This window comes from Cryptomeria japonica, chromosome 10 (assembly GCF_030272615.1).
Source record: "Cryptomeria japonica chromosome 10, Sugi_1.0, whole genome shotgun sequence".
In the NCBI taxonomy this organism is placed as follows: domain Eukaryota; kingdom Viridiplantae; phylum Streptophyta; class Pinopsida; order Cupressales; family Cupressaceae; genus Cryptomeria; species Cryptomeria japonica.
This window is the reverse complement of record NC_081414.1, coordinates 136,187,481-136,213,569: the sequence shown is the minus strand read 5'-3', so window position 1 is coordinate 136,213,569 and position 26,089 is coordinate 136,187,481. Positions and strand designations below refer to the sequence as shown.

The 26,089-nt window shown below is 36.9% G+C and overlaps 1 protein-coding gene across 3 annotated transcripts; it reads left to right on the top strand.

Moving 5' to 3' along the window:
* Positions 1–754: 754 nt before the first annotated feature.
* Positions 755–25,692, top strand: LOC131027165 (uncharacterized). 3 transcript variants are annotated; one of them, XM_057957156.2, is made up of 12 exons: positions 755–1,672; positions 2,158–2,198; positions 2,840–2,942; positions 4,245–4,323; positions 4,467–4,523; positions 4,629–8,507; positions 11,430–11,581; positions 11,724–14,180; positions 14,360–14,408; positions 14,538–14,788; positions 15,067–15,171; positions 25,414–25,692. In XM_057957156.2, the coding sequence occupies exons 1-12, from the start codon at positions 1,587–1,589 to the stop codon at positions 25,664–25,666; spliced, it is 7,512 nt and encodes a 2,503-aa protein (XP_057813139.2). In that variant the 5' UTR covers positions 755–1,586; the 3' UTR covers positions 25,667–25,692. The 3 variants fall into 3 exon arrangements, with proteins under 3 accessions (XP_057813139.2, XP_057813138.2, XP_057813140.2); XM_057957155.2 differs by having other exon boundaries at positions 4,467–8,507; XM_057957157.2 differs by lacking the exon at positions 2,158–2,198 and having other exon boundaries at positions 756–1,672; positions 4,467–8,507.
* The last annotated feature ends 397 nt before the right edge of the window (positions 25,693–26,089 follow it).

The window sequence follows — 26,089 nt, the reverse complement described above, 5'->3', positions numbered from 1 at the left end:
ATTTCCAAAATTAACATTAACTACTCAATTTATCATTTCCAAACTAAATATTGTTTTAATCTAGGTTGATTTAGACTGAGTTGTAACATTTATTTAATTAGCCTAGGGAAATGCAATTTTCCTTGAGTAATTAATCATTCATCAAACCTAGCCTGTCTCATGCTGATTAAAAAAACACATAGTCCCTAAACAATAGTTTTTTCAGTTTGGTCCTAGGAAACCAAAGCTAAAAAAATATTTTAAAAAAAAGCATTTACTAGAGTAACAACAAATTTTAGGCATCACAAATATTGTTTGCCCTCTACGAGGGAAAATTTGAAACCTGCAAATGAACACACACCAAGCGAACAAAAAGGAGAAAAAAATTCAAAACCAATAAAAAAGGGCAATAAATGCCGGGGAAAAAAATTCAAAACCAATAAAAAAATCCCCAACGAGGGTTTTCGTTGGAAAGTGGTTCCAAGTTCGAACCCCACTCGAAGCCCTAATCACAACCACATATAACTAAACTTGTCAACGACGCAAAGCTCTCGGTTAAATTGAAACCCTTGAAACAACAAATCATTCATTCAATTCCGTCACCAAACTTATCCGAGCCACGTCAAATCTCCGTCCCGGGCAAATAACAGACGTACACCACACCACACCACATTACCTTACATTACATTTTCCCGTTTAATGACGCGAAAAAAAGAAATGTAGGTATCGTCCACGTTCATAACGCGTATTGAGAGGACCATGAGGTCGGCGGCTCGATTCCCGCGAAGACCACTAAGCTTCAATTGTTTTTCCTCCTCAATAAGCACGCGGTTCTGTTTACCTTCCCACAGCAAAATTAAAAAGCGTATTTTCACGTCTTACCCTCCAGACCTAAGGGGGCCCGCGGGCGCAGTCCGGGTACTAGGCTTGGTGCAAGGGTCGGGCCGTTCCAGAGATTGTTTTCCAGGTTGTTGAAAATTTTGCATTATTTTTCTTCCGACCACTTTTTATCCTCTTGAGCCTGCACAGCCACCACGAAAACCGTTTCGAAGCGCCTTGAAAATTTAACAAGGGACAAATCACAGAGGCACCATTGGAATCGCCGCGTGGAGACGATTGGAACGAGCCCTCTTTAGCGCCATTTGGTGGAGAAATAAGGCGGGAGCGAAAAAACCCTCGTCTGAGCTTGTGTCGAGGTCTGGAGTTTTGATTACCTGGAAGCTCGTTCAGTGTTCTTGCAGATTCATTTGTGCCGGTTTAGTAGGAAAACCATCTATTGCTGCTTCTTCGGTTTTTGTCTTCTTTGGCGCGGCCGGCGGGCTCGATCCGGCGATCTGACAGATTAATTATGATATTAAATATACGTATATAAAGGCAACGTAAGGCTTTATAGCAGTAAGTTGGAGAAAGTCGGCGATCTGAATTTGCCCTCCCCGCTCATTTTTTTAAGCCGCAGAGAGGGCGTAAACTGGTTACGGGCAGGTTTCTCCCACCGCGAGTGCTTTTTCATCTTCTTGTTCATCTTCTTGGTCGTCTTGGCCTTCTTCGAGTGCTCAGCGTTTGAAGGGGATAATTGTTTTTCTAGAACGCTCTAGGATTTTTTTAGGATGGAATCGTACGGAAACGACATGTTTCTGTCGCAAGAAGGATACGCTTCCATTGATTTCACTCTGCTTGACCGTCCTTCAACCAGGTGAGTTGTTTTCACTAGGTTTTCATTTACAAACTCTAATTATACATTAGACTTAATTTCAATAACACAGGTATTTATTTGACACAAGGTTTGGAAACGAGACTAAATTTCAGCTGCAGAAATTCTTACCTACAAAATGTTTACAGGAATAGAAAAAATCAATGAAAATAGGGTTTCATTTCACACTTGTTCGTATTGAACACTAAATTTCAACAGCATGGGGTTTTATTTCTTGAAGTGTTTGTAGAAAGACCAAAGTACATATGCTGCAGCATATGGTTTCATTACACAGAATATTTGTATAAACAATGCCTAAATTTAAGCCATATCAGGGGCTTATGAATAATGACACGACATGATTAGAAGTGGCTTCTAAATCAAGTCCCCAACATCTCATTTTAAAGTTGTAGAAGAATAGTTTATGGTAAACTTTGTATTTGAGGACTCAACTGGCTATTAATCCATTCTACTTAATGTTTGTGCAGTGTTGCATCCGCTCCAGAGTCTACGGCTGCACTACTCCCAGGTTCTGAAAATTAAGTCAATATGTCGTGGCTAGGTTTTATCACTGTAGTCTATGAAAATCAATGATGTTTTGACCTTCTTAAACGTGTTTGATTGGCTATTTAGCATTGGATGAAATCACAATGTAATTTACTATAATACATCTGGTTATTTAATTTAATGATACGAGGAAATGTGTTAACCTTTTTAATCTCATGGCATGTTTTAGTACACCAAACCATTGAAATATATGATACGAGAAGATATTTTAGCCTTTTTAATGGCATGGGTTACTATTATACATTCAACCACAGAAATCCATGATATCAGGGATCTTTCAACCTTTATAATTGCATTGTTTAGCGAAGTACACAAAGCCATGAAAAATATGAAATGAGGGATTAACCTCCAAGAAGTGTCTGTCTGGAAATGCTGTTGATTTTTGAAAGTTAAAAAAAAACACTTTGAATCGGTAGGGGAAATGAATGAATAGATAGGATGAGTTTGCTTTGTGACTTTTGGTTTTTGCTAATGCATTGTTTTCCACCAGTCAAATGACTGCAAAACTTGTGATTCACATTGCATAAATAAAATCTTGTTTGAGATAGTTTTGATTTGAGAGGCGGCACATTCTAAACATAAAAAGTGTCTCCTTTGTTACAGATTCCTCCTTCCCATCATTTGATTTTTTGGACAACTCTGGTGTAGACTCATTTGGTGGAACACTTCATGCTGCAGAAGGAACACAATTTGGTGGTCAAGGAAGGTACAAATACTATCAAATCAACATTTATTTGCATTTTATGAACCTTTTGTCACACGTCAGCTACTTTTGCTTGCATGATCCTCTATTTATTAAATTTCTTAAATGTGTATTGGTGCTAAGATGAAGTACCAATGAAATTTCTAGAGAGAGAATGATGTAATATTTCCTAATGACAAATGCTCCATGCCTCTCCTCTGTCACCACTGGTAGCTTAGCGGTATGACCTATTTTAGAGTGGAGAAAAACCTAAATACATTATGGACAAAATGAGGGTAGGAGCATTGTTCTTTAAGTAGGCGCTCTTGCATGTTTTTGCAGAGTAAGCATGGGAGCTAAACAAGGGTTCAAGGCTGTAAGCCTAAAGGGTAATTTTATCTTGTTGCCAATATATCTATCGAAACCATATCTATACAATGGAAACCAGTTTTGAGGTTTTGAATTGTTTTCCGATCTCAGAAGCTTCTGAACTTTTAGAAAGAAGCTGAAGTCTTTCTGAGGTGAATACTGCCAATTTCCTGCCCTTTGCCCAGAGCCCCAGAGCTCTGAATGTTTTCTTCTGCTGGTGCTTGGCTTTTCATAACATTTCTTAAATTTCTAATAGCAATCATGGCAGTTTCAAAGAGTTCTTAGTTCACTCTATTTCTGATATCGTTTCCTGTCATGTCATTGAGAAACCCACTCATCCCACTCTTTTAAAAATGAGTAAATTGATGCCCCTGTTTTCCATACTTGCCTTTCTGAAGTTATTATGCACCCATTTTTTGATTATGAATGTTCATTGAGTTCAAATTACTGTTTCCAGTAGTTTTTGATAATGTTTTCAAGAGTGTCCAGAAGTTTGGTGTTGATGCCCCATGGCTCTCTGTATTGTTGAGAAGCATACCTCCTGTTTCACCATCTTCTAACCAGCTGTCACTGTATTTGATGCTCCATTTCTGAGTTTCTGAGTACCTGATTTGGATTCATTGCCTAACATAACTTCTGGTTAGTCTACACATGGAAGTTAGATTTTTTGAATGTGAGAAAATTAATTTCTTGTCTCTGGCGAAATGGTGTCATTCCAGAAGCATAAAGTCACATCTTGTATACAGCCTGAGTATTCCTTGCAGTATGCAAAGACTTACAATTTCTAAAGGCCCAGATGGTAGCAGGAATTTGGTTTTAAATCTGAGCTCTACTTTGGCCTAGTGTTATATGGGCATAACAAATGATCTTATCAACATATTAATATCTTGGTTGATGATCCTTTGGCCATAGTTATCACTCTGATTTTTCTTTTCTTCTCTGTTGGGCCACTCTCAGGCCAGAGGCTAGCAAGGACATGGATTGGAGAAAGGAGAAAGCACACCATCCAAGCTCTACTAATATGTATATACAAGGAGTGAGTAATATAATTCCATATCTAGTCAATCGTGACTATTATCACTGGGCATATTTAAAAGTTTTACAATTGCTGACAGCTTGGCTTCGGACAAGCCTCTTAATTTATGCAAGTTTGACATTCAGACATGTTTTTCTCAACAGGTTGGAAATCAAGAGCCCAGATTATCATCACCTCAATTCCAAGTGCCTGTTTCTCAGGTTGACTTTTTTTCTGCAAAGCAATCATGTTCTGATAATATACAAGCACAATTATCTACATCTGGTAACAGAGTTGGGGATGAAGTGCATGATTTTTTTGAGCAGGAGAATTTATCTCAACAACAGTCTCAACTAGAAAGAAGACAAAATTGGCCTATTTTGAACAGCAATGTTTTGTCTGCTGATAAACGGAACGAAGAGTCCAATTATGTACACCATTCATCTTATGACACTGATAAGGCCAACAGAGCTCGTGATAATGCAGCATTTGATCGTCCAAGAAACAATGACATGGTATCAACTGGTATGCTTTCTTTCATGCCATTGGAAGCACAACCTAGTGATGGAAGACACACATCACGAATGGCATTAGGTGCAAGGAGTCCTCAAAAGAGCCCAGTCTTACACAATAGTGTTATGGATACTCAACCAAGGAACCATCCACTGAATTTGGACAGTTTGTTGACTGGATCTTCAGCTGCTCATATCAGAGCAAATCAGGCCACTTCTGCAGGCGATAGTGGAACTCCAGAGCGGAGTCAGTCAAATGCAGGTAGCTTGGATGGCACCGAGACACAACAGGGACACAATGTTGGTCAAGGCTTGAATCATGGCAGGAATGATACAGAAGGAGGGGAGAATATGGAATCTCGGGTTAACTATGATTTCCTTGGAAGTCAAATCCATTTGAAGAGTCAGCCCCAAGCAGGTGTACAATATCGTGGGGCAAGGCTTCAGCCTGGGTTGGATGAAATGCAAGCATGGAAACATCAATTTACTTATCAACAGTATCAAGAATTACGTAGGCAGCAGCAAACCCAGCAGTTAGAGCAGGAAGCACAGCAGCAGCAATCACAACAATTAGTGCAGCAAGCACGGCAACGGTTTCATTTAGAGCAGCAAGCAAGGCAGCAGCGTGCCCAGCAGCTCGAACAGCAAATAAGACAAGAACAAGTTCAGCAGTTAATGCCGCATGCTCGACAACAGCAATCTCAGCAATTAATGCTGCATGTTCGACAGCAGCAATCTCAGCAGTTAGAGCAGCAGGCACGACAACAGCAAGTCCAGCAATTGGAGCAACAGGCTCGGCAGCAACAAGCGCAACAATTAGAGCAGCAGGCTCGACAGCAACAAGCCCAGCAATTAGAGCAACAAGCTCGACAGCTGCAAGCACAGCAACTAGCACAACAAGCTCGGCAGCAGCAAGCCCAGCAATTAGAGCAGCAGGCTCGACAGCTACAAGCCCAACAGTTAGAACATCAGGCTCGACAGCTGCAAGCCCAGCAATTAGAGCAACAAGCTCGACAGCAGCAAGCTCAGCTATTAGAACATCAGGCTCGACAGCAACGGGCTCGGTTATTAGAACAACAGGCTCGACAGCAGCAAGCCTTGGAGCAGCGTGCTCTGCAGCAGCAAGCCCAGCAGTTGGATCAGCATACTCGACAGCAGCAAGCCCAACAGTTAGATCAAAATGCTCGACAGCAGCAAGCTCAGCAGTTAGAGCAGCATGCTCGGTGGCAAAAGCAGCTACAGCAGGTTCTTGCTGGTGACAATCAAAATATGGGAAATCAGTTTGCTCCATCACTTTATAGTTCTTCCATGCATGACACATCTGCTTTTGTGCGCTCAAGTAGTTTGATGTCTCATATGGGGATTGAGAGCCACACTCCAACGATTGTACCAGGTAATCTCCATCGTTTTAATGTTGGTAATGTCAACCGAATGCCAAATGGCTCACCATCACTGTCAGGTTTCCCCCCTGAAGTATTATTATCCCAAGATCCAAACATAGCATTTCAGGCTATGGCTTTGATGGGTGCGCCCATGGATCCATCTGTTTATGGTTCTGTGGCTAGCATGAGGGATGCAGCTGGTCAGCCGCTAAACTCTTATCCTAGTCCACAGGGAGCAGTGCAACAACTTGCAGATGCACCACATAATCTGGCTTCAGCTGCTAATCATCTGGTAGTAAAACCAGTAGCCCATACTTCAGGGGTGGTAGCCTCTGTTCCTGGTGATCATCGGACAACTTCATTTGATCCAACATTAACCAAGATTGATGGGAAACAAGGTACACTTAACAAATCTTCATTTGGACATATGTTTCCACAGAATCAGGGAGTGAGTAACTTGCTGCAAGGAACTCCTATGTCAAGAACTCCCCAACTGCAAGATTTCAATTTAAAGCAAAGGAGCTGGAATGAAGATCTGGGGCAAAAAGATAGTTTTCAAGGGGTGTCTTCCCAAGTGTTGGGTGATTCGGATGCACCATCTGAAAGCGGTTTTAATAATTTTCAGCCAGGTGGGTGGCCTTCTTTGCCTGCTAATCAGGTTGCACCTAATCTCGATGATAGGAACCAGAGCATGAGTGAAGGGCAGTATGCACTTCAAGGTGCATATCAGACAGAAAACACTGATTTTTTGAACAGTCTGGCAGTTAATCCACAGGGTGGTTGGAGTGCGCTCATGCAATCAGCTGTAGCAGAGTCTCCTTCAGGTGACGGGGATCATGATGATTGGAGTGGCCTGAATTTGCATAAAACTGAGACAACTTCTGGTGATTCTCTACATTTTCATCCTAATGTGAAAGAACCAAACATTTGGAATGAACAAAATGCTCAAGTGAATAATGCTATGAATGGAAGATCTTTTAGTCTTTTCAATGATGATAGTGTCCAGAGTGTTCAAGCTTTGCCACAGAGCAATTCAGAAGGAAGAGGTCACCTTGGATCAAAAATGGAGGGCATCCAGCATGGGAATCAAATAAAGATACAATCAGGACCTTCGTCCAAGTTGGTTCAAGAAACAGCAGGACACACTAGTACCTGGCAAGACCAGAATCTCTATCAACATATTGATAAAAGTAGCAACCTACATCCTTATTCTAACTTTGAGAGTAGGCAAGGAAACTCCTGGATCTCTCACAATAGAGAGCAAGTTCCGTCTGAGGGCAGGTTGTCTTCACACCATGTTAATTATGATGGAAGCCAGCAGAACAATTCATTGCAGAACCAGGGTACCTTTAAATCTGAATCTCATAGAATGATGAGCCTCACATCTAAGGATCAGAGTGTTTGGAACAAAAATGAAGCACAGGAGACTGAACAAAATAATTTATTTGTAAATGCCAACAAAGGGTATCAAGAAAATGAAAATGAGAATACAGAAAGTGAGCAGCTGGGTAGTTGTACAGAGAAAACTGAGGGCCAAATGTACCAAATAAGGCATGAGGGAAATAAAGGCACAGGTGCATCATTCCAAAGTCAAGATCCAAAACTAAATGCGTATCAGAATGGGCAGCCTCTGCAGCAAGAAGAGTTAAGCACAGGCATTTTTTCTAAACATGTCATTGAGGATAATTTGGAGAATAGTGCAGGGAGGAGCGGACAAACACTAGAAAACAAGTACCAGTTAGATAGTTCCAGTAATGCCATTTTGGATTCGTCTGCCAAGAATAGAGTAATTGGAAATACTTCAGGTTATCGCCAGAGTAATAGTTCACAAACTTGGAATTTGTTTCCCAATAGCTTCACCAGTCCACAGAGAGAAACACATGATAGAAGTAAGTCACATTATGGTCAGAACGATTCTCTATTTGCCAGTCAGGTAACACACAAGGGTGATGCTAGTCAACAACCTGCAAATCATGGAAGTGACAATGCCAGAAACAGCCCTCAGAAGGAAGATGATTTGCAATCTTTTGGTAATCATAGAGGATATAGCAGGCTGGGTAAGATGAGTGTTGGCTTGGAGGAGAATTCTGCTTATAATATGATGAGAATGCTGCCAGGGCATTTGTCCCAGCAGACAGTAGCAAATGTTACGACAAATTATCAACCTGCAGAAGGTGGGATACAAGACCTGTCTCTGAGAGGGGCATCATACTTGGATTCATTTGGACGAAATACTCCTGAATTAATGGACTTTCGGCACCAAAATGTTGCAAGGGCATTCCCATCAAATAGTAATGTACATATGGGCGAGGTATTTATCCTGTGAGCTATCTTTGGAATAACAAGATTTAATTTCTGGCCTTTTTGCATTATTTTGAGACATTTTGTTTGTCACTTGAAAACAATTGCATTTCATATGCTCCAAACTCATTAGGGATAGGCACAGATGTAAAATTCAGAAATTTGAGCTCCCAGTTTTATAAGATATCTGAATATGTGCAATGCAATCAATTTGGTAGTTAAAGCCTATGGATCATGTTGGCCTAACATGAAACTTTTAAATTTAAAAGAAAGGACAGAAATTGTAAAACAATCAGGTCAACAGAATATTCTATTTGATTATTGACAATGACTGCTTGTACCCATAGTTACAAAGAGATGTGGACTGGTAATGTTATGGGAGACACTAGACGGGGATGGGTACAGGTAAATCATTCTTCAAAACAATGAGAAGTAATTGGAGATGGCAAGAATAAAAAAGTATTTTAATATAATACTATGATTTAAATTAAAATAAATTAATGGTAAATGACCATGCAACTTTAATATGCATAAAAATATGAAAGCTAACATTTTAAAATATTATAGTAGATATCAGTAAAATCGAAAGAGTAATTATATCGATATCCGATAGTCACTATCATGATATGAATGGCTAAAGTTTATACAATTTACAATAGTCACCTAGAGATGGGAAAAGGGGTCAGGGATGGAAGAGCCATTATTTGTAAACATGTTATAGGGTACTGGACCACAGTTATTTATTTATTTAGACAGACATAAAGAGAGTTATATATATTATATTATATATATATATATATATATAGAGAGAGAGAGAGAGAGAGAGAGAGAGAGAGAGAGAGAGAGAGAGAGAGAGAGAGAGAGTACCCCCATTTCTTTTTTAGTCAGTTAATACGACTTTAGTGTATGTAGAAATCTAAACCCATTTTTATTATGTTTTGATAAAAAATCCTGTCTGCTTTGGAAAAATATTGTAAATTTTCATGCCATAACACTAAATATAAAAACACAGACAACTATAAAACTTATAATATATATCTAGGAAATTTTTGTAGGAGATTTCCTAGTTTTCATGGGATTGTCCAGGAGACATAGAGATGCTGAGAAACTTCATCTAAAGTATCCTGATATTTGGAGGCATGCTCACATGTGTCTCCAAGATGGGTATGCTGCATGTGTTTTTGATATATGAGGCAAATACCACGGCTCAGATTATGAGTCTACATATAACTATGATAGTATCTTAATTGGAAAACTGCTCAAAAAGTGTCCAGTTCAGATATCCTTGTCCACCAGTTTGCATATATTAACAAAATCTCAAAAATAAGTAATGAATTTTAATATATTTTTAAGTGCATTATTTCATCATTAAGAGCACGTTTCCCTGGATTTTGAACTTATCACATTTCAATCCATATTTGTGACTGAAAAAACATTCTACTATTGATTGCTGCTTTGTATTCCATTATTAAGTTTAGTCATTCATATAAGCTATAGTTCTTTTGGACATAATAAGGTTGCAGAAAGTAATAAAGTTACACATTGATATATCATATGATTTAATATAATAATAATAAGTATTAACACATTTTAATGCAATATTGCTGATCAATTAACCTATATACGTATGGAGTTAGAGCTAAATGGAAATGTACATCTCCCTAACTAATTCAGTCTTTTACAAATATGTTTTGTTCTTTATCAAAAATAGCTTGTTATTCCATACTAAAGTATTGTTTTGTTAACTTTAAAATGTCTGGATCTAGATTGACTTCATCAGAAATATTCACTTCCAGTTTGGAAATGTCAAACATTTTTTATACAAAAATTTGATAACTAAAAGTCTCTAAAAGAGAATTCTTAATGCTCTTCATCTTTCCATTTATAATATTTTCTTTTCAGATGTAAACTTCCTCTCATATTTGAGTTTCAGCTTTGAAGAAATGTGCATATATTGATGGTTGGTCATTCATTACTGCAATTTTCATTTATTACTGGTCCTTTTGTAGTACCAATTTTTCATGCAGCTTGTAATATGTAGTACATTGATATATTTTGAGGCTCACTCATTTTATACTGTATGTGATTAAACACATAACATTTGTGCATGGTTTTTTTTATGGTTTAACTTGTACACAAACATAGCAGGCGAGATCAAAATACCATGCAAATTTATAGGCAATATATATAGGTGTGTCAGAAAAGACTCCATTTACTTGAGAAATGCTTCTCATATGGTATCTCCTAGGAAATCCTTATTAAACTCAAGTAAAGTTTTTTTGAAATGCTCTTTATGTGAAAGTATGTCTAGCTTGTTTACTGGGAGGTTGACTAGTGCAGACTTTTTCAGCCCTAGCATTCAGGCCACCTTGTACAGTTATTGCTTAGAAGACCGAAAGTGTAGAACAGATATAGTAAACAAAACCAATGCCAAAAGAATCAAAAGGAAAACAAATTAGAATCCTAGCTCACTTGTTTTTATAAATGTGAAACCTAATATAGAAATTCTATACCATATCAGTTCTAAATTTTGACCAGGATCTTGATTGCAGCTGCATATTTCTTTCGAGCAATGAGTTTGTTCAGTCTAAATTCTAAAATATAGTCATTGTATATATGTACATGTCCCCATGGATGCATACGTATATATCTTTTTGTTCTTTCATTAGAATTTAGTAGTAAATTGCCCTTTTTTTCAGATGTTTATTTGTTTCCTTTATTTCAGGTCATTTAGTAAATGGACTTTCTGTAAATTTGTGTTGATTTTCCCTTTTATTTTTGCACTTTTGTTTTTTTTGTTGTTTTTATATTAACATATCAGGCAGCTTTCCAAGCTAGCTAAAAATGGTATTTATGGTACCTTCTTCTTGCTCTTATTTCGCTGTTTTATCCCGAGCTTTTTTCACACTAAGAAGTTATTACACTTTTACAGGATGCTCTCATCACAAAGTTACCAAATGATTCAAGAGAAAAAGAAGGCGGGGGATATCATAAAGACATTTCATTAGGCCATACATCTACCAGTTCTTCATTTGAAAGAACAGCAAACATGGGGAGTTTAAACAAACAAGCATCTTTATCAAGGTAGGGTTTAGTTACAGGCATTACTATATAAAGTAAATAAACAATTTCCAGTTCTGATTTCACCATGCAAGCTGTTTTTTGTTACCTCCGCACTATATATATTTGGAATTTGATTTTTGTCATTAAATTGTTATTTTTGCAGCCAAAACATGCTTGAACTGTTGACTAAGCCAGAGCATATGAAAGAAAATGATGCCTTAAAGGGTGCTGTTTTTGTTGAGCAGAATGCATCAGTTGAACTGTGTGAATCATCTTCTGATGTTTCACTTGCTAATTTTGGTCATAACAAGTTATCAGGGCCTCCTCAGGGTTTTGACCTCAGATTGGCTACTTCCCCACAACTATTGCAAATTTTGCATGGTCGATCACTGCAGTCAAGCACTCCTTCACAAACTGTTGAAGCACTAAATGATAAACAGAGCCATCCATTGAAGGAAGATGGTGTTCAAAGGAGTGTAGATTCTGCAACCCATCAAGGTTTGTCATCAAAGTTAATTGAAGCTTCCATAACTGATGGCAAAAGTTTGCATTTAACTGCTTCAGCAAAGCCATTAAACATCCCTCATGAATTATCAGCAACAGTTTCAAAAGAGAATGCCGATGATTTGAAGGAGAAAGCTTCTTGCATTGTGGAGACCGATATTCATTCATTGACTCATCCTCAAAAAACACAATACATACAACGTACAAGTGTACTTGGACAACTACCATTAAGTACTCAATCAATGGTTTCACATACAGTCCCAGAAAACCAATCTCATGTGCAAGGTAGTATGATGTGTAATAATCAGCTTCAAGGCTCCCAAGGTGTAGTGATTCCGAGACAATTAGCATCAACATGCAATGCAATTACCCAATCTAAGGCTTCTTCTGTTAATGCTGTTATAGACAAAGAGTCTGAAATGCAGGGTTCTTTTCCATCATCAACTAGATCTTTTGGGCAAAGCAGTTATCCAAGTGATTTACTTACTCAAGATGGACAAAACCATAAGATTATGTCTTTAACTGGCAGCTTTTCTGGCTTGAGGAACAGTGATCAGGGTTTACATGAATCTTGGTCAAACTCTGCATCTCAAATGCCCGGAGCATCGGGGAGAGCTCAATCTGCTGCATTTTTAAAGTTGCTTAATGCCTTCAAAACAAATTATGCAAATCATCAAAGATTGCCAATGGGGGTTGAAAAGGTATTTCCAAGTGTCTTTGAGTCATTTCGTCCACCGAGTGGTGGGTCAGATCAATCCTTTTTGACAAGGCCAGATGGTCAGATGAAATTTGGTATGGTAGGGAAGGCAGCAGCTTCAGCACACAACCAGACATATGTACCACATATATTCAATTCTCAGCAGCCTGCATCAGCAGAAGAGCTTTCAAAACAAGAAAGTTTATTTCATCAGATGGCATCTGAAAGAGGTGAATCAAGTGGCATTTCTGCCCCCCAAAACTCAATGATGGGTTTGCCAGTTGCTGTGCCCACTTTGCCACTTCAAACTTCTCCACTAAATTCTCAGTTGTCTATGCTTCACTCTCAAGGGCAGGATCCAAGAAATTTTTTGGCATCCAAGATTCAACTAAATACACCGTCAATTGTTTCCTCACTTAATTCAGGTCTTTATCCAACAAATCAAGATCATATGAAGTCTATAAATGGGCAGGATTCTCAAGCAATCCAACATTCTACTTGCCCGCCTATCCAACAGCAAAGTGATTCTTGCAGCGACGGTCCAGTGGACAGCCAAGCCTCCGAGCTTTCAGATGCTCCTCGTCATCAGTATGTTTCTGCTAATCAGATTATGTCAAGGACAGCCATACAAAATGATTTTGATAAGAAAGCTGTTAAAAGGTATAAGATCACAGATGCTGGCAATAATGGTATTGATTCAAACATGAGTGCAAACTCCAGTGATCAATTAACAAATCCTCATACAGGGTTGGAACAATATAATGTTGCTTCTACAACTAGAGCAGTACATGAACTTGGAGCTTTATCAGTTGACACTAGAATGGTTACTTCTTCCCAAGGAAATAAAGAAAGAAGCGAAGCAGCCTTTAGTCAAGGGATGACTGCAATGATACAAAGGCGATTGCAAAATCAAGGCTACAATCACCTTATGTATCAATCCTCACAGTCTTCTTCAGGAGCAGATGATAGAAATCATGTTAATTCACAATATGCAAATTCCAGATCATTGCAGTTTGGTACTGATGCTAACCAGAAATTCATTGCAATGCGAATGGCTGAAATGTATAAAAGATTGGGCGAACCTGGAAGGCAAGCAGCACTAATTTCTAAACAGATGAGTCATGGGAGAAATGCTGAGAACTTGTTTCCTGCTACAGGATTAGCAACACCTGCCACCAGTTATGGTAGTGACTCAGCTCTGAAAGAATTTGATTCTACAGGACCTGCACAAAACCCAGCAGATATATCATTGCCTCCCACTAAGGGGAATGCCATGCATCAATATCAATATTATTTATCTGAATCTAACATTGAGCCTTCAGTTACAGTTTTACCTAAGAAACGCAAAAAAGTTGCATCGCTGCTTATTCCATGGCATGTAGAGATTGTTCAAGCTGGAGGAGAGCTTCCCTCTACAAGGTTTGAAGCCATTCATACCCAGAATCCTCAGTTTTTTCTGCTGCCATCATTGACTTAATAGATTTGAGTAAATGCTGCACATCACATTGTCTTTTTTACAGCACAAAATAGGTTGTATTCCCAACATTCTAATATGGGATGGAACTTGTTATTTGGTTTTGTACTTTATTGATTGACAGAGATGCTGAGATGGCATGGGCAGTTGCAACAAACCGTCTGACAGAAAAGGTAGGCTTAATATAGTTGAGTCGAGTCCTTTATTAGTTTGTCATTTGTTTGAAAGTTTGCTTCTATTCGTGAGAAGAAACACACTTTTTATTACTTTCTGAACTACAATGTCTCCTATGCTGTACACAGGAAGAAGATGAGATTGACACCTATGAAGAAGGGACAAAACCTGTAGCTCGAGTAAAAAGAAGATTGAAGCTGACAACTCAGCTGATGCAGCAACTCATTCCACCTCTACCTACTGCAATAATTCGTGGAAAAGCAAGTATTGAACATGAGAATGCAACTTACACTCTTGCTAAAACAGCATTGGGTGATGCATGCAAGCTAGTTTCCACTTGGAGGACAGACCTGGGAAAGGATGTAGAAAATGAAAACTTGTATGTATCATTTTATTTTTTATTTTTTATAAAATCTACAATAAACTAGACTGGATTGCGGCAATGTTGGTTCTATATTCATATCCTATGTCAAGTATAGTATGGTAATAATATGTCAAAATTAGTCTCATCTTTAAGATTACTAAAAAGAAATAACATTAAGCTGTGTGTATCACTGATTGTGTTCGCAACTTGTTTAATCAACCACTACATGCTTATAATGTTCTATGAGCAGCAATTTAGGAAAGTTCTAAGATTATTTTATTTTCATTTTACAGGGCCTTAAGGCAGCTTCAGAAACATACAAAGTTCAAAGGAAAGCCTTTGCAAATAGCAGAAGGATTTATGGATAGAGCAAAGAATTTGGACGATGACTTCATGAGGTAGGATCAGTATGTTATAGATTAGATTTCTTGAGATTGTTTTTTACTAATATTAGTTTATGAAATTAGCTCTTGTTTTGCTAAGAGGCAATGCATGGACTAGATTGTATTTGTTGAAGATCTAGTTCACTAGCTTAGGCATTTCATCCTAGAACAATGCATTGGGTTCTGCTTCAATATAACCAAGTTTTAGTTAACCCAATATATATTTTGAAGAAGGATGTTAACCATGGCCAAAATGGGCATATCTAAGACAAATGATATACGTATTGCCCGCACGAATTCTGAATAAGGAGAAACCTTGTCAGATAGCAGCAAAAATCGTTTGGAGAAAAAAATCTGCAAACAAAAGTTTAATATTTTTTGAAAAAATAAGGAAAAAATCAAATAAAAAAAAACGTTAAAGTTATGTTGAAAAAAGCCAAAAACTACTTTTTTTTTGAAATTTAGGGGCATTTCCATAGCATAGAGGTATAGAGAACAAATAAAATAAAAAGTTTAACCCATGAATTGTAGAAAATAGGATTTTGTTGTTAATATTCATATCGCTGATTACATTGCATTACACAAAAGTGTACTTCATAATGCATAAATATTAACTAGATTGTTACATTTGACAGTTTCAATTACAATATTGTTTGTACAAAGTCAACCTATAAAATAAGTACAGAGTTCCAAAAAATCAAACAGCACGAATGACTCGTGCTACTACAAATAGAGGTATGCTAGAGGGCTGGAGGTCCTGATAATGAAACTCCTAGTTTAGAGCCTCTCCTAAGTTGTTCAACCTCCTAGTGGTGCAAAACTGACTCCAAATTTTGGGCCATGGCCACTAAATTTTAAGGTGACCCATAAATTGTTGGGCATATGGAGGTCGGTATTAATTTTTTAATTATATATGGAGGGAATCTATTTCGGTCCTCACTCATGCGTAATAGAAACTACATACAAAGTTAGCAGCAAAATTACTTATGCAAAACAGAGAAACCAAAACTGGGGCAGAACAGACCACAAGAACAGGTCAAGCAAAAACAAACAAAGAGGCAAAATGATGAGCCAGAGATGTAAAAAAGTCTAAAGAGAGAATTACAGAGGAGAAACACCTCTGCAGACTGGAGAAGCTCCTTCCTGCGAAGCTGACACCACCCATATATTCTCACCTTTTGATGCAGAGGAGCCCAGATTGGACAATTGGGGAAAGTAAATCACATGAATCACCTCTGACCTCTGAGTAGAATGTTGAAGAGCACCATCAACAAGCTGTGGGGGAGTGAACACACTTATACTTTAAGAGTCCCATTTCAGTGTGTGACCAAATGATTCTGTACTACAGATTGCATGTTGAGACAAAAGGATTGCAGGTCCTAGGTCCGGCAATGAATCACCATAACTGATTGTTCAAAAGACCTGAACCTTTGCAGTTCCCTCTAGATGACAACTCCAACTAAGTACCACTCATTGAGGAGGAAGGCATATCAGCAGAAAGGGCAGATACAGAATCCACAGGAAGGAGAAAGCTGTGTATGCAAATAATAATCTGCCCATCCATCACCTTACCATCCAAATGCAAGAGAAACTCCTCACAAATGGAGGATTTATTGTACAACTTCCTACAGTCTCCAATCCTCTCCGACCCAAGATAGTTTCAACTAAATTGAAAGATTCCGGTGCCGAACAATCAAAGAGAGCCTTTAACTTCCTGTCAGAAACATTGCCATGGAGGAGGGGTTCATGATGCTTTGATCCCTTCCTAATGCAGTTCATGAGGAATGGGCCCCGGGAAAACTTGCACCAGACAAACACAATCATAGAAGTCCAGATTACAGCAGAAAAAAGGCAGAACATGACACCAAGATAAGAACATCCCACACTTAAACAATAATGAAGAACTGAGCTGGCTAAAAAGTCACTTCCTACGTGCCACCAGGTGAGTCCAATGGCAGCACCTACCTCAGCAAAAACAGCACACAATGTGAGCACCAACTTAGCAAATTGAAATAATGAATACAATGGGAACATGAGAAGAGGTCTCATGTAATGACCTGGGCACCCAATAAAAGCTGGGGGTGATCAGACAACCAGGACCAATCAACTGCCTATTCCTAGGAGAAAAGAATAATTATGTGGGATTATCAAATAAATAATCATGCCTTATCCATCCCACATGCAATACTACCTGCCACAAAACTTGAAAAGAAATGAACATCCACTCCATGATTGGCTACAAGTTTCATGGCTTTGTTACACTCCTGGTAACAATGCAAGAAGAATATCTCTTTTAAAATTTTACACATAGATAAAGCTTCCGCCAGCCAGTGCATAGCTTTCCAACTGGTTTAGGCCCTTCTAGACAAGCCCTGAATAATCATTAAGGATTCACCTTCTAGGATTTACTGTTTAATACCATGTGTGAGCATGATTGAGACCTTCCATTTTGATAAGTAGGAGATATTTTCCTGAGCAAGTCAAATTATGATATTGCTATCAGGATTCAACTGTTTAGTTTTTGAGTCAAACTCATTGACCCATGTTTCATGAGTAGTGGTTCACAAGAACCCATCTCTCATGAGAATGTATGGTCCACTAAGCACTCATTGCATCTAGGTGATGCTCACAGAGGTAAAGCATTGGGCCTTCCTAGGAGGTCACCCATCCCAGTACTACTTCAACTCAAGCGTGTTTAACCACAGAGTTTCCTCCAAGGTTAAACCCACTTAGCTTGCAACCTCATTTGCAAAACCTTCCTTTTTGCCTCATTGTTGGAGTGGTCCCCAAGTCGTAAGAACATCTCGACACAAAGCAACCTTGATCATTTCTGATGATGACCCCAGCACCCACTAAGCCTGGTTTAACCTTCAAAGCTCTATTAAACTTGAGCTTCATGGATGCAACATGCAGTTTAGATCACTGCAGATTCTCCCGAGCAACCTTGTTTGTTCTTAACTTGTTAACAGGGATGGAGGCCCACATTATTAATATGAGGGAATTTGAGAAACAGTTATATGATGCTTTGGTGTTCACCTACCAAGAACTTATTCTGTTTAAAGTGGAAAACTCTATCCTAGGAAGTGCATAAACTACTTGCCATGTGTTCCTATTGGACTTAATATTTTTGGAAACATAGTTCACCTACCAAGAACTTATTCTGTTTAAAGTGGAAAACCCTATCCTAGGAAGTGCATAAACTACTTGCCATGTGTTCCTATTGGACTTAATTTTTTTGGAAACATAGAAAGATTTCCAGATGGATGGTTAAAAATGTTAAGACCAATTTATGAAAGTAAGATGTGTCTTTAACTTGTCAGCGAACTTGAGAAGCATTGGCAGTCAAAATATTACACCAATATGCACATTTCCAATAGCTTACGAAGTATTATCTCCTACTAGCAACTTTCTCCTTTTGGACCCGTTTCTTGGTGATAAGTGGCTGCTTTGTAGACTAGGTGGAGGGATTTCTTTTCTCCATCTCATTCTTTGGTCTTGTTCTAGTCTGGTCGATGTAAGGGAAAGGGCTGATTTTCAAATTCTTGTCTGGGAGCTCTGTTTCATCTGTGAAGCAAATCTTGACTAGATGGTTTTTGCTTGTGATACTTAACCGGTGTTGCAGGGGATCTGCCAGCCATTTGCCATTGGTGAGCCTTGTTAATTGTAAATGTGTTGTTGCCTTTGTGTAAATCAGTCTCTTTGAGATTGGAAGGCACAAGAGAAACTGCTGCAGAAGACACAGGTAATACCTAGACTTTTGGGGTACATGGCTAAGCCCTGGATGTTTGGGGCACTGAAATGCATTTTAGTCAACAATCAATTGCGTTGGGGAGCATTCATGCCAGGTGCTCAGTGGTGAAACTATTAAGGTTTTTATCATGGAGCCTAAATCCCCCTATAATTAGGTGCAATCCCCAAGTTGCTCACAGGCATCTTTTCGAAGTATCTGCTAGTGATTAACTTCAGCAGTTAATCAATTGCTGGTTTGTGTTCAGGTCCTGAACCCCACCAGCTTAAAGTTGATTTTTTTTTTTGCATGTATACTTCAGCCTCTTCAGCTCTTTGATGCTGGTATTGTCAAGCTCTCTTTGCTCCTGGGCACCTTATTGCTACAGGCTGATACTGTATCCTGACCATATCTTACTTTAGAAATGATAAAAGGAAAAAAAAATCTAACAAAGGAAATAGAAAAGAATGAAACTTGATAACTCCTAAAAAATGTATCTATCAATGATAAGAGATTTCCACAATCCATGATATTATGATGATACTGCTTAAATTGTGTTAAAGTTTTTCGGATCAACTTTTCGGATCACACTCCGTGATCCTTCATCGGGATGAAAAAGAGCTCGGAGTGTTATTTTTTAGATTGCTCTGGCTCTTTTTCATCCTAATGAAGGATCATGGAGTGTGGTTCTAATCATTGATCCAAAAAATTGAACACAATTTAATCCAGAAGCAGCATCATCAGAATGTATCTATTTTTAAGTTATACAAGCATTAGTATATATAAATATATGTGTGTGTATATATATATATGTTATAAAAATAAACTTTAGATGTTTCAAAAAACAAGTATGCATGTTTCTTTAGATGTATATTTCTGAAGAGACTTGAGAAATTATCATATATGATATATATTGGTGTCACATTGTTGTAAGGTTGTAGGCTGACCTGTGGCTGTTGCTGGTAAGATATATTAATCTATGAAATAAACTGGATTAAGCTAACTGGCAGCTTTCCCGGACCATGATAAAGTTAGTATATATTGTTTTTGTGTGCTCTCACTTGTTCACAAAAGAAGTTTATATCTGTGAAGCCTATACACACACTCATTAACTGTCCTTATACTGATGGGTTTACATATAAGTCTTTATGTTTAATTTTAATAAATCCTAGAATACATATTAACTCTGTATATTTGTTTATATTGATGGTGACATCTTTTAGTATCCTTATAGACCAGATTGGTCTGTAGGACTTATTCAAATGCACAGAAACATTTTAACTTGAATTAAGAGTTAAGCCTTGTGATGTAGGGCAATCAAAACCTGCCAAGTTTATATATTGTTTTTTTTAGAGTCCAGACATTTGTTCCTGTGAGTATTTAGATCTAAAATGAAATCTCCAAACTTTGTTTGATTGTCTTGGCATAGAATTTCATGGACCTGGACATGTTAGGAAGTAATCTAAGTTGCGGTCTTGTTACAGGGATTGGGGTGGCTTCAGGCATATCGGTATGGCATTGTTTTCTCCCCTGTTTATGGGTATGGGTTCGTGTGTGTATATATATTGAAATTCTAAGAGCAGTGATACTCATAATTGCCAATAGACAAAAATTTAAATACCTTACAATTTGCCAAAAAGGAAATACACGCGAGTCATAATTAAGTGATTTGTGAAATGTCAATACACAATGAAATATTACAATCAATATTCAATAATCTTCATATTGCTTTTCATTGACAGCGTCAAAGTCATATTTGGTTCAATTTCATTTGAACCTCAATTAGCTAGCTACACAATGCCATTTCCATTAGCCATGTCATAAGTAGAAGCTGCACAATGGTGTCTAACGCACCACAGTCAAGAGTTAGATCCCAAGTCCATGCCACACCCTTGTTGTATTGTGACAAGAAATGCAAGTTGGAGTTCATAAAAACCAAATCCTCAGCTTCTTTTGTACCCAATCAGCTGCACTCAACTAAGTGGATCTTTGCTCATATTCCTCTTAGGTGAAGAAGAGCTCACGACCTATGAGATGTTTAAATTTGAGCAAAATAAATTATTCCATGAAGCCTCAGGATGAAGGGATGTGGGGATGGTTCTTGAGGATGGGGAAGCCAAGGGCTTAGATTTAGGGATGGCCCCTAGTAGGGGCATTGGGAGTGGAGACCCCACTGGAGTCGAGGGTAGTGCACCTCGTGGGGGTTTTGGGTACAATGCCTCCAATTGGGTCAAGGGGCAGATCCCCCACCACCAAGCCAAATTATGGCCTTTGAAATCACACAAACCCTCATGGTGCACACCATTTTCACAATTTGTCACATAAGGGCGAAGTTAGGTATTTTGAAATTTTTTGGTTTATAAAAATGCTTAAAATTAATGCATTTTATATTTTTTGCTCTCTCGGGCAGTCCTAGGGTGCTTTTATTGACTTTTTTTAATTTGCAATTTAAAACCTAAGAATCGGATATAGGAGTGGGTATTGGTACATGGGTACGATACGCCCGTATGGCATATTTTGAAGGGGGTTGGGTACATCCATACAAAAAAAAATGAATATAATATATAAATATAGACTATATATATATATATATTATTATTATTATTATTATTTAACAATATAATGTATATTATACTGTATTTAATTTAATCATCCAAAAAAAAAAAAAAAAATTTTCAAAATTATATAATATTTCTGGCTGGGGCACCTACAGTAGCTGTCCCCATTCCAGTGGCAGTGAGATTTACGCAACCATACAGCCAGCAGATCCAGGAAGACAAGGAGCTGAAATGGATGGAAGGAAATACATGATGTGTGGCATGGGTAGAGAGGAGAGGGGATGATAGGGATCCGGATGGTGTCTTCCAAAGAGTTTGATCAAAACTACATTTTTGTGCCGCCTATGTATGTCTTTTTGTGATGTTATATATGTCATTACTGATTTAGATACACTATGTAGACAGCAGTATATGCTCATGTCTGGTAGTTTATATCAAAGAAGCCAAAAAACCCCCAAAATCGTGACTATACGCGATTAATAGCGGATCTGCCAGCTTGCCTATTTTTTCCCTTAATAAATCGCGATTTTATGGTCAACGTTTTTCAACGGTTAGTTCGCAATTAAATCGCGTTTTAGTCGGCTGAAAAATCACGTTTAATCGGCGAAAGAAAGGCAAACCCTGAAAAAACCCTAAATTTTTTAAAGACCCTGCGCGACGTCTCTTAAATATGGTCGACATGAAGGAAGGAAGAGCTGACGTGAAGAAAGAGCTACACCTGCGACAGCGGAGTCGGGTCGCGGAGTGAAAAATTCTGGCCTTTGCAATTCTCATTTGAAATATATTTTGTCAACATTAAGAATATTAATAGAGTAGGCATTAGTTTGTGTCGGGGAGATTCAATAGTAAATGTATTTTATATGGCCTTCAAACCTTAAATAATATGTATGTTTAAAATATTTTTTTCATATACATTTTTTATTAAAACATTCAATTTTGCTTTTATGTGATCTTTATTTTTATAATCTTTTTAATTTTATTATTGATTTCATTTTTCAATTTTTATTTTTAGAGATTATTTTTTTAATAAAATAAAAAAATAAAAAATAATTTTATTTTTGTGTATAATTTAGGGAATCAATAAAAAAAATATTTATTATGAGATCCATTTTTATATAAACAATCAATATATTGACTCGATTACATCTTTTATTTGAATTCATTTATAATATTATACAAATCTATATTCAATCTCTATACAAATAACATAACCAATTTTTTTATAACTTTCTAAAATTTATATAGCTCAACTTTCTATTTCTTAGATTTAACTTTTAACAATATTATAATTATTCTATATACCTATTCTTCAAATCATGCTATAGGTGTAGTCTTTTTAACATTCTATGATTAACTGTAAAGCCAAAATGTTTTACTGTTAAAGGATAAGTCTTCCTCACCCATTTTTTTTTTATCTTCAACAATAGTAAATGTTCATAAAATTTAAAAGATATCCAAATAGAGGTTGTTTATCATTGTGAAATAAATTTATTTTCTTGATTATAATCTTCTCTAATTAATAAAATAAATATATATGAACTTTATAGTCTTGCACTTGCTAGCTAATTAGTGTCTGCCATAGGTCAAATTGATAACACTTTGTACACTAGATTTGACATGAAGTAACAATAGCAGAAAAATTTCCATGTTCTTCTACATGGGCAAAAACAAGAACTATTGTGGAAGACGAGCCAGTTGACCTCGACAAAATTGATGTTTGAGAGGATTGATGTTGATGATGATGATGACGATTTGCTTGAGCTTGATGATTTTGATATCATGGGGGAAGCCAACTTGGATCTTGAATGGATTGAACGTACTCGACCTTCTAACCCAGGAGCTTCATCATCATTGGTTACATTTGATTTTTTGGATCCTTGTACTTAGTTTATAGGTTGACTTTGTACAAAGTCACAAACTATATTGTAATTGACATTTTGACAGCTATCACCATCTAGTTATTATTTATATTGTGGTATGTTTCATGCAATGTAATCAGCGATATGAATATTAATAACGAAAATTTATTTTCTACAATTCATGTGTCGAAGTCTCTATTTTATCTACTTACAATATCTCTATGCTAAGGAAATGCCCTTAAATATATAAAAAGGATAGTTTTTGATTGTTTTTCTTCAATTTTTTTATAAATCCGATTTTTTCAAAAAATCTTATACTTTTGGTTTGCCGATCAATTCCCAAACGATTAATGCTTCTTTGGTTTATATATGGTTTTTTTGCATTAGATAGAAGCGGAAATGTATCTTCTGATGTTACAGCAAGCTGTGATGTGAAACACAGCTAGAACAGCTTTAATATGTATTTTTGAATCTCTTATATCTAATACAAAAAAAATAAATTATATAATATTTAGATATACTATTTAATAAATTAGTATAATATTTAAATAAATTATCTAATAATTATATAAAATTATATAGTATATCAACAATTGTATGTATTCATATATATTTAATTATATTTAAAATTAATAGTAAATATTCGTATATATAATTATATATTAATTTTTATAATATATATTAATTTAAACTATATACATTTATATATGTTTAATTAGTATATTAATAATATTAAAATAATATTCACTTTTACTATTTAACAAATTATATAAATAATAATATACTCGTTAAATTAATTATATAAGATATTTGCATAGTCCATTCATCTGAGTACTATATCATACAAATGGTATAATTTGCTCAGTCCATTCATCGATGTATAACACAAATGGTTATCAACCATATTTAATAAATCCGTTTTGTCATATTTGCTGTCATCAAATACGATATATTGTATACTTGGAACTGACTATATATCTCAGGGCAGAACATGGTTAAGAAAAAATGAAACATTTGAGATTCACTCTGAAATCGCCACAACATTGCTGGAATTGGCTGGCTTCACTCCATGAAAGTTGGAAACGTTTTTGGCTGACGAAATTCACACCCTGGTCAAGTCTGTAGGAGATTTGAACCAGGATCTGATTCCAGGATGTTTCATACCCAGAATTGGCCTGTAGATGTTGTGCCGATTTGGCAACTTAGTTTAAAAGCATGCAGGCTGTTCAGGGATGCCGTGCTGTCCCTGGGACTGTCATGGTGTCCCATTTGCTGTATGTGCACCCAAATACAGGTGACATCCCCTATTAAAAACACAAGGATGTGGGGATCAAGGGGTGCAGAGATGGAATGTTTTGTCCCTCTTCCCGGGACATCTCATCCATCAGCCAGACCTGTGTGGACATGTCCCGTTGGAACTTTGGTGGAAACTAAATTTTTAGCATCTTCCATACAGTTGTGACCTACAAGGGATCATAACTTGCTAATGTCTGGCTCTATAGTTTGCTATTTTTCGAAACTAACAATATCAATACTTTTGTTTGGAAACTAAAAATAGCAGTGTCTTAAAAGTTTTGGTCAATATTCTTTATTTTATTTTCAGCTAATTGCAATGATACATGGGAGAATGGATGCTCTTTTCCGTTGAGCCATAAATTATATTTTTTGAAAAAAGCATGTAGTTCTATTAATAACTTTTTTATTTGAAATACATAAGTAAAATGCCATATTATTGACAAATATTACATAATTACACGTTGTCTCTGGGAATTTAAACTATCACCTAGCTTTTGAAATATCCGATTTAAGTGATGTCTGATATCGATCTTGCAACTCTTCAAATTTCTTATTTTCCGGTCATTTCAACCTTCAATCTCATATTGTACCTTAGGTGATATCTTGTGAATCAGTGTTTTTTCATTCAATCTATAGGTTTTTTTATATATATCTTGTTCCACTGTGGTGCCTACTATATGGCATAGTAGTAACTTGCATGATGCATTTTATTGGTTAAATTTTCAACACACACACACATACTGATTACTTGATTATCCTGTCAAGGAATATTTATTTGTTAGTTCTTTCTTGTTTCCTGATCATTTGTGCATTTCAGGTTGGATGCCTCACTCTCGATAACTGAGCTAAGAAATGCAACACAAGATTTGGATAGATTGGCAATCACAAACAGACTGGTCAGACATCATGGAAGAAACCTTCCCATAGAACCTGTTAAAACTATTACAGAAGAGAGAGATTCCTCTTCTGATTCTTCTTTTTGTACTCGCAAACAGTATCCTCAAAGATATGTCACAGCAGTCCCAATGCCAAAAAATCTTCCAGACGGGGTGCTATGTTATTCTCTTTAATGCCAAATGATTTGCTATTTGATATATTTGTTGCATTTGATGCATGTGATTTAGATTGATTTTATGCTCATGGTTTAGTATAGAAATTTCATTTTACCGTTTCATGCATGCTGAAAAGAATAACGTAGCAGTCAAATAATTTTGGTTTGGTTTGTGTGTGTCGCATCACAATATAATAAGGCTGTGTTAAAATCATTATTTAAACCAAGTGCTTATCAACTATATGTTAATCTGTCCGGTGTTGTTAGAAGGCAGGGCACAGAATTTTGATCAACTATTTCAAGCTTGATTCTGTATGAATGCTACCAAGATATGTCGTAAACTTGATTCAACAAATTCTTGAGACAACAGATTTATAAAAGACTACTGGTATTATAATCAGAAGGTACCTTGCAAAGCTTTTGTTGCAATCTCGCACAGAAA

Bases quoted from the DNA above. Each gene is read 5' to 3' on its own strand.
- LOC131027165 (XM_057957155.2), top strand. From the start codon at position 1,587: ATGGAATCGTACGGAAACGACATGTTTCTGTCGCAAGAAGGATACGCT. The intron at 2,199-2,839 runs GTTCTGAAAATT...CCTTTGTTACAG, and splicing joins TACGGCTGCACTACTCCCAG to ATTCCTCCTTCCCATCATTT. The intron at 14,409-14,537 runs GTAGGCTTAATA...TGCTGTACACAG, and splicing joins CAAACCGTCTGACAGAAAAG to GAAGAAGATGAGATTGACAC.